We start from the raw sequence: 12,751 nt of genomic DNA, 5'->3' as shown, positions 1-12,751 counted from the left end.
CAGCTTTTTCAGAAGGAACCACATGGGTTCACCGTGGCGTAGAACAGGAGGGTGTCCCTGCAGTTGCGGGCCCATGTCCATGTCCGTGTTCTATCGCCCAAAGCAGGGAAGCCCATCACAGTGGTGATTGGTCTGCCCTGCGTTTTGGCTGGAAGGGGGTTGTGTTGGACTTGGCCCTTTTGGCAGGTTCACCCCTAAACTTTTTGCTTTTAAATGTGACCTGATGGTAGTTGTTTTTTTGGCTTCTGCGAACTTTGGCGCTGTGTCCCAGTGTAAAGTGCGTGCCCAATCTGAGTGAGTGCGTGTGGTGAGATTGGCCTGCCCTCCCATAGGAATGCATGGGGGATATATGTGTCATGGTAATTCCTAGTGTGAGAGGAGGGCAGGGGCGAGTTTGGTATGTGCGAACAGTGAGAATAAATGCTGCACAATGGTGTGTGCAGATTTATTGTGTACAGTGGAGAAGTGCAGACAGGATGGGTCTGCCCGGTGGTGAATAGGGAGACCTGCATGTAGATGGGAGGGAGTAGTTGCACCTGGGACCTGAATAGGGCTGTGTATTCCCTACAAAAATGCTAGCACCACCTCCTGTGGTGCGTCTGACGTCCCTACCCTGTCCTGTGAAAAGGGAGAGGGGCTGAGCAAAATGAAAGTGCTCCAGAACCAGTTGTAACTGGTTCTCCCCTTGCCCTATAGTTGGTGACAAAGGAAATGTGTGTATAAGAAGGGGCTGTGACCCCCATGTATGTTGTTCTCTGGTTCCTGACTTGAGGGGGGCCTGCTGCTGCTGCTGGGCGCCAGGAGGAACCACCACTGGGGACTGCCTCCAGCTGGAGGGCCCTGTGAGGTGGCCCCTGGGCCCAGCCTTGCCCCCCCCCTTCCTTCTAAAAAGAGACTTTCCCTAGATTTGGGACTTTAAGCGCCTGGGAGTGCTTTATTTTCTGCAGTGGGGAAAAGGAGAGCTTTGTTTGTCCCTGGACAGAGCGCTGGATTTGTGCCCTGGAGAGCGCTCTGTCTCTGCCCTGCTGGATTGCGCTTTGTCGTCCTCAAGCAAGTGCCCACCCTACATCTCTCTACTGAAAAACTGAGCGGGAGCCCACCCTGCATTGTGCGCCGTGGTTATCCCCCTAGCGGTTGCCCACCCGCTCGGTTTTGATATCCCTAGTGGGTGCCCACACCACCAGGGACTTTGTGCCGATTTTTAACCTCTAGCCGGATTGAAACGGGAGCCTACCCCGTATTGTGCCGCAACACCGCCGCCAGCTCAGGGGCTTCAAAGGAAGCGCTGTGCCCCAAAGAAGTCACCGCTGCGCTCCCCGCGGTAACCTGGAGGAAACAGGAAGTCCAGCAGCCCTCGCCGAGATGTGGGCGGGGACTGACCAGAAACCAGCAGGAAGTGGGTGTGTGGACCGGCAGGGCTCTCATGCTGGTGAAGAGCCCCGCGGATGCCGAGAAGGAAAGCCTGAGTCCGGCGGGAGCCCACCCTGCCTCTGTGTTGCCGTGCCTGCACCCCTGGGGAAGTAAGGGGAGCTCCGCAACCTGCCTGCCGATCAGAAGGTGTCCCCACAGCTGTGGAGAGGTGGGACCGGCCAAGGTTCACTGCCGGTGCCCTCCTGCTGCCTCAGCGTCATCGCCAGAGAAGCCCCACTGAGGAGGGCTTCCACGAGCAGTACACGCACCAGGAGCAGCGCCGGAAGGGGAGTCCCCGCAACAATCCGGTGAGTGGAGTTCCGTGTGAGTTGGTTGTGCGGTGTGTGGGGGCACATTTTTGGTGCCGTCCCCCGTGACCTGGTGCTCATTTCTCCTTCCTGCTGCCCTGCTGGACAGTGGGCAGTGGCAGGGCCTTGGGAGCATTTTTGCCGCATCTTCCTGTTGAAAGTTGGGAGTCCCGGAGTGAGGCTCCAAAGGCACAGTGGTGCCTTGGCTAAATTCACCACAGCTGCACCACAAAAGAGAGCGGGCAGCTGCCACGTTTGGGGGCAAGTATTTCTGTAGTCCTGGAGTGGGACAGAGAGGCACATTGGTGCCAGTGTCTGTTAGGTGGTGCTTCCAGCTGCCCCACAAGGGAGGGGGCAGCTGTAACATTTTTAGACACATCTGTTAGAAAGCCCCGGTGGAGGCCCAGGAGGAACCGAGTTGCCAGTGCCCCCAAGTTGTGTCTGCAGGTGCCCATGCTCCCTGCCACAGCTGCCCAGCACTTAGTGGGCCGCTCCCATGTTTATAACCAGACTCTTGCACACCTTTGCTTCGCTGCCTAGGCAGCGCGCCCTGACTATTTGAACAGAGAGCATTTGAGCCCCATGGAAGGCCGGTTGGCCTGGGGGCAGTACCTAATGTGATTCTTGCTCAAGGTGATTGGTGATTTGTGTTTATGTTGGTAATTACCTTATGCTTAATGTATTTATGCATCCTGCCTGATACCTCTGCCAGTATTTTATGATTAGGAGGTTGTTTTACCTAGTATGGTTTATGCTAGTGAGTTCATGTTTCCCTGCGTGATCTATGCCTAGGGTGATCAGTATTGCGTAGTGTGTTCCTACCTTTTACCAGTGGTTACTTGATCCATTTGGAATTCAGCCTCACAAAGCAAACTATTGCCCGACAGTCAGGTGTTGCTTCAGACTGCTATACTCAAATAAAATATCTAGTATCAAAATTAGTGGTCAATAATTGCCAGCTCTCGGGTGATGCCTTTTAAAGTACGCAGTATTTGAAAAAACAATGAATACATGTATGGGGAAAAAGTCATTGCTAGAGGACAAACTAACATTGGCTAAGCTATGTCATGCCTGGATATTGATCAGCGCGTATAACTTTCTGAAACCTGCACCTTATTTTGGATCCAACCATTCAGGGTTCACCAAATACAAATGTTTGAATTTAAGGTTGGAATTATTCCCGTCACTAGCAGAGAAATCACCCTGGCTTGCAAATGAGGGAATTGCCTGTTTGCTTTGTAAGGCACCGAAAGAAGATCTTATCCATTAGATGTGTATCTGTCCACACTTAAATCAAGCAAGATGAGAACTATTATAACCCTCTTTAGTTCAAGAGGATTAGGAATATGTAGGCAGATCATTATTACCTGTCTAAACCCTGAGGATACGGAGCTGACTTGTAAATTTAGTAAAGTTCTCACTGGGTTCTAATTAATTATTGAGAAAAGTTGTAATAAGACTAAAGAACAGTTACAATAAGATGTTAATATAGTATGTATTAGCTCCAAAATTATATGTTTTACCTGTTCCTGTTTTACATAAACAAAGCATTTTATCTTCACTTTTGTATTCCTTTTATTATGTGTGAAATGGTACCTAAGAAAGTAGTATTAACTGTGCCGGTTTTAATTAACTGTTGCAAAAAGAAATTCCATTCTGTTCTACACTATCCAGTGAGAGAACACATCTGATCATACCAAAAAATATCACACCAAATTCATACCACATCATCGAATACCACTTCACTCAACACAATTTCACATGACCTAGTAGCGTACCACTGCATCTCACGCCATGTCTGAGAAAATAATGTTCACACATTTACCTAATTCTGCAACTACACAACACCCATGCAAAGCATCTCAAGATTCCATTGTTTCATACCACTTAATATTATACCACATCATATCACAACTTGGGGTACAATTGTTGGAGCCAATTCCAATAATTACCTGAAGCCCGATATTTGATCACATCAATATGTACCAAAATAATTTGGCTCCAGAATCTCTAGTTGATCTAGCAGTTAGAAACTACACTGCTCATCAGGAAACACACAATTTCACAGAGTTAAAAGGAATAAATTATTAGAAGCATAAAGGACTGGCAATTTTACAGATCCCCCAGCTTCCACATGATGTCGGTTAATCGTGAACTCTTGTCTGCTCTCTCACAGCAGTCAGTACGGTCTCAACAGTAGTTGAGTCGCCAGCTGGTCTCAACACAGACCTTCCCTACTTTCCGCACCACACCTTCCAGTTTTTTTAGTAGCTTGCCTAACTTTTTTACCATCCGTCCGGGTCTCTGCACGATGTTCCTTAATCGACTCTAGAATCAAGCTCAGAGCAGGGTTTGTATTTATTGTCTCTCGAGCCTAATGGCCATATTGAGGTTTTTATGATTGAGCAGGTGCCACCTCTGCTGATCCCATCATCCTACTGTGAGAATAATCCCACTTCAGCCCGGTGCAGATAGTGCGTCTCCCCCTGTTTTTTTGATGATCAGTGTGATTCTTAGAACCCTGAGCTCCTGATATTTTTATTGCTAAAGAGTGGTCTTGGGTGCTTCCAGTGTGCTGGAACCTGAGGTCGACCAGCTATCCTCTATTTTGCTGTTGCCAGAGCTAGAGTCACCTGAGTGGGAGTCCTCTGTGAGTGAGAAACATTTATCTGTCCCATCAGATATGACATCGGCCGCAGGCAGCCCTTCACTCGAAACAGTGAAGCCACTGGCTAAAACAGATTGGAGGTTCAACTGAGCAGAATCACAGAGCAAAGGGCATCCAATGTCTGCTACTGCGGTTCCCGCCTGGTTCTTTTCAATATATACTGAGGTAGATTCCTGTTCCCTGTGTAAAGTATGCTTATTTTTCTCTTGGTCGGTTTCTCTAAGGGGTTCTTCGAAAGTTTGACTCCCCCTTCATCTTTAATCATGAAAAAGTCTGTGATTGCTACCCGAGGTGGAACCGGTGGGAAGGCTTTGACAGGGTGTGTGGAGTTATCTTTTGAAGATCTTGGAGGCTAATGGCCTTGAGACATCTTTCACCAAGGGAGAACGGGCTATGTACATCAAACCAACTGCCTGAGTGTGAATAATGTGCAAGAGTCAAAGCCATTCTCAATCGAAAGAGAAACCAGGCAGGGGTGTCCCTCCTCCCCCTTGCTGTTTGCACTATATTTAGACCCACTCCTCAGATAACTGGAAGCCTCCAATGAAATTATCCCTGCCAGTCAGCAGAGTTGGGATACTAAGATACTGGCTTATGCCAATGATGTCACTATAATCACAACCGACCCAGATAGAGCGTTATGTGCAGTCGAAAACATAGCTGAATATTTTGGGATTCAGTCTGGTTTTTTATTGAACAGGCTTAAAACACAGGTTCTGATAAAGAGTAACTTTTTAAATCAATCATGATCAGCCCAAAATGTAATGTCCAAATCATGCCTCCCGTATTTAAATGCAAACCAACTCTGTTTTCATTCATTAGAGCCAAACAATTAGTTCCCATTTATTACCATACATCCCAAGTTCACCTTCCCTCTGAGCCTTCCCAATGATTTACCTCCACCGTAAGACTTCCCCATATCAAAATAACCATAGTGCCAGTTATTTTCGGTTCTTGATGAGTTATTGTGCATTATCACTGTTTAAAAATGAGTGGAGCCGATGATCATTTTTTAATCATTTTAGATACCCCTGAGGAAGGTCGAAATCAGAGTTTGTTTACATGCCTGCGAATAAGCCCGGATGGGCAATTCCTGAGCAACTAAAATGCTGAAAACTTTGAACTTCATTTCTTTGACGTGACGGATAAAAATGGATTGAAAATTGGAAATAAAATTGGATGAACTTGGTTAACACTATGGAGTACGAATCAATATATTTCTCAAAGGTGTACACGGCTGTGCAACTCATCTGGGGCACGATTTTCGATCGTCACAATGTTTGGATACAAGCTTTGGGAAGTTACATATTATGGCATGTGGCCCAGGAAGGAAAACCGTATCCAAATTAATGGTAAGGTGTCAATCTCTTGGCAGCATGCTCAACTTTAGCTATTTAGAGGTAATGTTTGACTCCGCTGGTTCTTGGCAACTGCAGACCAGCTGCTTAAAGCCTAGGCAGAAGCAGTACTTAATCTACCTCAGTCTTTAGGGTGAGGTGCTATTTTTTCCCCTCCCGAACATATTCATTTTCCAGTGTGTCTGCTGCTTTAGAAAGATGTGACACTATAATACCCCTAGACCCCAGCATCATACAAACAGAGAAATTAGCATGTGCAGGCTACTTTTCCATCTCCCTCCCTCTAGCTTCGATTTTATCATGCACGATGAGCTAAGCCATCAGTAAGTCTCTGACAAGGGTACATGGACCCCACTGTTACTATGGGCTAGTGGTTGGGCTAATCCCAAGGCTAGTTTAAGCAGGGACGTTATTATCGATTGTCTCAAACTGGACAAGTGTGTCTTAGGGCCAGATGTAGGTCGCCCAATACTGGTCGGTAACAGCCAAAATTACCGAATTTCGGCCGTTACCGACCTGTATTGGGCTTTTTAGATGTAGGTGGCATTTTTGTAGGATTCAGTATTTTACTGAATCAGTAATTTAAGGATTCGATCAAATACAGAAGTCCTTATCTTAGGCACCTCCCCCTCTGCCTGGGATGACTCTTAGTGGCCAGAGTCCCTCGGAAAAGCACCCATCACGACGGACCACGCACGGAACCTGGGCGTCATTCTGGACTCCTCACTCTCGATGACCAGACAAGTCAACGCCGTTTCATCTTCGTGCTTCAACATTCTTCGCATGCTCAAAAAAACTTTTCGCTGGATCCCCACCGAAACCAGAAAAACGGTCACCCACGCACTGGTTACAAGCCGACTGGACTACGGAAACACCCTATACGCCGGTTCCACCGCAAAACTTCAGAAAAAACTCCAACACATCCAGAACGCTTCAGCCAGACTCATACTAGACATCCCGCGTAATGACCACATTTCTGGTCACCTGAAAAAACTCCACTGGCTCCCCGTCAATAAGAGGATATCATTCCGCCTCCTAACCCACGCACACAAAGCACTTTACGAACTTGGACCCGAATGCCTCAACACACGACTTACCTTCTACACTCCCTCCCGCCAGCTACGCTCCTCCAACCAAGCCCTGGCTGCTGTACCTCACATCAACAAAACCACCATGGGAGGAAGATCCTTCTCCTACCTGGCGGCTAAAACCTGGAACTCACTTCCCATTCACCTTCGCCTCACTCAAAACCACCTAGCATTCAAAAAGCAACTTAAAACCTGGATATTCGACAACTAATTCCCCACCCTTCCCCACGCGCCTTGAGACCCTCTGGGTATGTAGCGCGCTATATAAATTAATTGAATTAAGTTAGTGAATTCCTCAGTTAAGGATTCATTATTTACCACCAACTAGAAGTTGGTGGTAAATAATGAAAACCTTTGAAAAATAATTTTTTTTGCTTTTTCAACAGTGCCATGTTGCAGACATACAGCATGTATGTCTGCAACATGTGCACCCATACACAACTGAGGGGTGCAACAGGGTGTCAAAGTGACACCCTGCCACCCTTCATTGTTTGCCCCTTTTACCGAATTAGTATTTACCGATTCGGTAATTGACATTCATTCCTATGAGCCTCCAGGCCCATAGGAATGAATGGCAATTACAGAATCGGTAAATACCGATTTGGTAATTACCGAAACTTACCGATTCAGTAATTTTTAATGGAAAATTACCTACATCCCATTTACCTGTTCTTAAATACCGAATCGGTATGATTCGGTATGTAAGAGTCGGTAAACTGGGATTACCTACATCTGGCCCTTAATCCCATGGTTGGGTTACAGCTTTAAAACCTTAAATGCACCGGGCTTTGTATTATATTGTATTTTGGATTTATATAGCGCTTATCACCCAGGGGTCTCTAAGCGCTTGCCTTGGGAACCCGTCCTGGCTTTTCCCTGTGAGATAGCCCCTACAGGGCATCCCCAAGGTGAAAGCCAGGCATCCAGCCGCGGGGGTCCGTTGTGGAGATTAAGCAAGCTTAATGCCCAGAGTTGCAGAGTGTGAACCCATGATTAGGTCAGGCACCGAAGCGAGAATTATCGAGTCCGTGGACATTTGAGCTCAAGACCCTGCCGAGTCGGGAATTGAACCCTGGTCCCGGGTCTGACCTCTGCTTCAGGGTCTGCCTGCTCTAACCAGTGAGCCACACTTCTCCACTTTCCCGCTATGTGTAGTGTAAATGAATGACAAGGTGAAGGTCGAGCAATGTTTTTCTGAGCTTTGTCTATCCCAGAGGTTGTGCAATTAGGCGCTGGGAGAGGTTTGTTGTCCCTTTGGCGGTTCTGCCCTGTCTGACCATCCATCTGATGCTTCGTCTGATCAAACACAGATGCAGTTTATGTCCTTTTGTAAAAAAAAAAAATGTTTTCCTCTTTCCTCTTTTTCTTAAGCCTATTTTAAAACTTTTAGGTTGTCGGAAGTGTAGGGAAGTACTGTTTTACCTCCTGATTTTAAGCTGCAGCGATATTTGTATTACGGTCTGTCCTTAAAGCAGCTGTGAGGTGTAAGAAATCAATGGAGGGCTAAGCTTTCCAGATAAGGTTAGGGCTCTAAGAAAGCTTTACACCCTTCATAGAGTCTGTAAGCACCATCACACCGGACATTGGCTGCAACTTTATTCTAGTGTGATGTTTTTCCAATTGGGACCCAACTTTATGGAGCATTTTGGGCCCTGGCTATTATCTTTATGTGGTTTATAATGATCTGACCTGCAATGTATTAGACACTTGCAAAAATGTAGGGGTGATGGACCTGCCTGGTTTATCCTTTTGTGCCTTCTTATGTTAAATGCACTTTACTTCGGCTGTATTTTGTCTGCACAGCTTTGACTCTTTGCTGCTTTCGAGGAGCATTGTGTGTTTCTATTTGCATGTTCAAACTTTTCATGTATCTTTTAGGGCCACCTTTTGCCTTATAAAGTTAATAATTGAATTACAAAATGTTTTCAACATTAAAAGGTATGGATGAAACCATACTCACGTTTGACGTTGACTGTCACAGGAGCAGAAGAGGTGCGGCCCATTGCATTGTGGGCCACACAGCGGTAGTCACCGGCATCATCCATGGCTGTACTCTCAATCTTCAGCGTTTTACCTTCCTGCCCCTGTATCACCGCCTCATTCTTATACCAGGTAAAAAGAGTCGCTCTTGGGTTGCTGCTCTTCGTCGCACATGACAGTTCCATTGGTTTTCCTTCCTGTGGGTCCTCAACTAGAACAGCATCTACACCTTTGGGAGCATCTGAGGTGAAAGGAATAAGAATTACATTGATGTCTGCAAGCGTTTCATCGTCTCAAAATATTGGCTGTGCTCTTACAACTCACCACCAGGATTTTATTTCTGGCCATCCTTTGTAGATACATTTTCAAGGGGGGATCAATCTGGGGATCTGCTTGGCATGAACCTTGGTCTGCACGGATCTTTGGCGGGCCTGCACGATTTTACTATTTACAGTCATATGTTGCATGACACAAGATTTCATGCAGAGCCCAATTCGCAAAGAGCCTCCACAGTGGTGGCGGAGGATCCACACCTGTGGCGCAGTTTCTGTACTCACAGCAGAATCTCCCAATGAGAAGTCTCTTTGCAGAGATTCTGACATGATTGCAAAGACTCCACCATGACTGTGAAGCATTCGCCACCATGTGGAGGCTCTCTGAGAATCGGGCCCTCAACACCTTAGTCACATTCAGTTGTATGTAAGAATACTATTAGCAAAAATGCTGCCTGACCAATATTGAGTCCTACATATTGTTTCCAAAAATATTGAATGTAGATATTCTATTATTAACTCCAATGGGATGATTTTTTTGTAAATAATACTAGGTATATTTTTGTCAATCTTCGGGTTACTATAGTCTGGTACCAAGTCTCCTTATTGGTCATACAGAGTCATAGGCCTATGGACAACAGGTTAGCCACTGAAGAAATCGCAACAACCATGCAGTCTGTACACTTCGCAGTACTCTCAGACCCCTGTCCTCACCATATCAGCATCAAATACAGGGACCTATCAGCGCAGCTCTTTCCCCTAGCCTGAATGACTTAATTATCACAGCCACCTGCCCGGATTCGTGGAAACACATCATAGTACTCCCCCTCCTCAAGAAACCCTCAGTAGACCTGAAGATGCTAGCTACCTGCTACCCTACCTGGAAAAAGTCACGACCAGCTCCGACGACACCCTCACAGCCGCCGAACACCTGCACTTCCAGACCCACACCGACCCCAAGACCACCCTCAGAGGCACCCTCATCTATAGACCCCCGGGACCACGCACACAATTCAGCAAAGATATCACCGATTTCATCATCCCGCACGCCCTCCCCTCCGCTGACTACATCCTCCTCGAGGACCTCAACTTCCACCTGGAGAACAACAACGACCACAACACCACCACCCTGCTGGACAACCTCGCCAACCTCTGACTCAAGCAACTGGTGACCACCCCCACCCACTACGCCGGCCACACGCTCGACCCCATCTTCTCCTCCAGCAAGGACATCGCCTTCAGCCACACCACCGGACTCCACTGGACTGACCACAGCTGCGTCCACTTCAGCTTCAGAAGGACCACGATCCACCACCGCCCACAACAGGTCCCCCGCAGATGTTGGAACAAGATCACAGCCGACCAGCTCGCCACATCCCTGAGCCAGAACCCTCCCGCCAGCTCAACAAACCCCAACCAAGCCGCCAACAACCTCACGAAGTGGATCAGCAACAGCACGGACGACCTCGCCCCACTGAAGACCCCCCCGCCAGTCCCGGCACCAAAAAAGCATCATGGTTTACTGACGAACTCAAGAGCTCCAAGAAGAACTGCCGAGCCCTCGAGAAAGCCTGGCGCAGAGACCCAACTACAGACAACATGACCACCCTCAAGCTCGCCCCGCGAAAACACCACCAGCTGATCCACACCACCAAGAAAACCGCATTTAAGGAACGTCTTGACAACAACGCGCACAACAGCAAGGAACTCTTCACCATCGTCAAAGAGCTCTCGAACCCTAGCGCCGGAGACAACGACATCACCCCATCGCAAGAACTCTGCAACTCGCTTGCCTCGTTCTTCCACAACAAGATCGCAGACATACACAACAGTTTCAGCACACAGCCGACGCACCCTACGACCGCACCAACGCCCCCCACCACCACCATCCGCGCCTGGACCCCGGTCAACACCGAAGAAACCATCCGCACGATGAACTCCATCCACTCCGGATCTCCAACCGACCCCTGCCCTCACCACGTCTTCAACAAGGCCGACTCCGTCATCGCACCACACCTGCGGGACATCATCAACGCCTCCTTTGACACCGCCACCTTCCCAGAGAGCTGGAAGCACGCTGAACTCAGCGCCCTACTGAAGAAACCATCAGCGGACCCCACCGAACTCAAAAACTACCGACCCAACTCGCTTCTTCCTTTTTCTGCCAAAGTCATTGAGAAGACCGTCAACAGACAGCTTGCCGCCTTCCTCGAGACGAATGGATCCCTCGACCACTCACAGTCTGGCTTCCGGACCAACCACAGCACCGAGAAAGCCCTCATCGCAGCCACCGACGACATCAGAGCCCTGCTCGACAACGGAGAAACAGCAGCCCTCATCCTCCTGGACCTCTCCGCGGCGTTCGACACGGTCTGCCACCGCACCCTAGTACAACTCCTCAGCAACATCGGGATCCAAGAGAAGGCACTGGAGTGTATCATCTCCTTCCTGGCCGGAAGAACCCAGAGAGTCCGCCTCCCCGTTCAGGTCCGAGGCCACCGAAGTCATCTGTGGCGTACCCCAAGGTTCTTCACTCAGCCCCACGCTGCTCAACATCTACATGAGCCCCCTTGCGGCCATCGCACGCCAACACAACCTCAACATCATCTCCTATGCCGATGATACCCAGCTGATCCTCTCCCTCACCAACGACCCCTCCACCGCCAGGACCAACCTACACAAAGGGATGAAAGACGTAGCCGAGTGGATGATGAACAGCCGCCTGAAACTGAACTCAGATAAGACGGAAGTCCTCATCCTGGGATGTTCGCCCTCCGCCTGGGATGACTCCAGGTGGCCCCCGTCCCTGGGCAGCGCACCCAAACCGACAGACCACGCACGCAACCTGGGCTTCATCCTGGACTCCTCCCTCTCCATGACCAGACAAGTCAACACCGTCTCCTCGTCATGCTTCAACATCCTCTGCATGCTACGTAAGATCTTCCGGTGGATCCCCACCGAAACCAGGAAGACGGTCACCCAGGCCCTCATCATCAGCCGTCTGGACTACGGCTCCCTCTACACCGGAACCACAGCCAAACTTCAGAAGAGACTCCAACGCATCCAGAACGCCTCGGCACGCCTCATCCTGGACATCCCCTGACACAGCCACATCTCCGAACACCTGAGAAACCTGCACTGGCTCCCCGTCAGCAAGAGAATCACGTTCTGACTCCTCACCCACGCACACAAAGCTCTCCACAACCAAGGCCCAAGATACCTCAACGACTGCCTGACCTTCTACACTCCAACCCGCCAGCTACGATCGACCAGCCACGCCCTCACCGCCGTCCCCCGCATCCGAAGAGTCACAACGGGAGGAAGATCCTTCTCCTACCTGGCTGCCAAGATGTGGAACTCCCTCCCCATCCACCTCCGCCTGACCCAAGACCACCTCTCCTTCAGGAAGCAACTCAAGACCTGGCTGTTCGAGCGGTATCGAACCCCCCTCCCCCAGCGCCTTGAGACCCTACGGGTGAGTAGCGCGCTATACAAATGCTTTGATTGATTGATTGATTGATTGATTGATTGATTGAAAGTCCTGAAAAAGATGATAAACACCTAACCAACCACCACACTGACAACCACCTCCTCGACACCCATCAGTTCGAAATCAGGCCCAAACAGATTCAGAGACTGCTCTCGTCGCTGCCACACAAATCCGGAT

At 48.9% G+C, this 12,751-nt stretch overlaps 1 protein-coding gene across 2 annotated transcripts in view; it reads right to left on the bottom strand.

Moving 5' to 3' along the window:
* The window catches only part of LOC147701202 (B-cell receptor CD22-like), a 479,604-nt gene that overhangs the window by 47,776 nt on the left and 419,077 nt on the right, over nt 1-12,751 (bottom strand). For both annotated transcript variants that reach the window (XM_086929956.1, XM_086929955.1), the window contains exon 6: nt 8,793-9,053. In XM_086929956.1, the coding sequence (XP_086786082.1) occupies nt 8,793-9,053 (261 nt within the window). The remainder of the gene's footprint in view (nt 1-8,792; nt 9,054-12,751) is intronic.

This window comes from Lissotriton vulgaris, chromosome 7 (genome assembly GCF_964263255.1).
Source record: "Lissotriton vulgaris chromosome 7, aLisVul1.2, whole genome shotgun sequence".
Taxonomy (NCBI): domain Eukaryota; kingdom Metazoa; phylum Chordata; class Amphibia; order Caudata; family Salamandridae; genus Lissotriton; species Lissotriton vulgaris.
The sequence above is the reverse complement of the archived record's forward strand: the minus strand, read 5'-3'. Positions and strand labels throughout refer to the sequence as shown.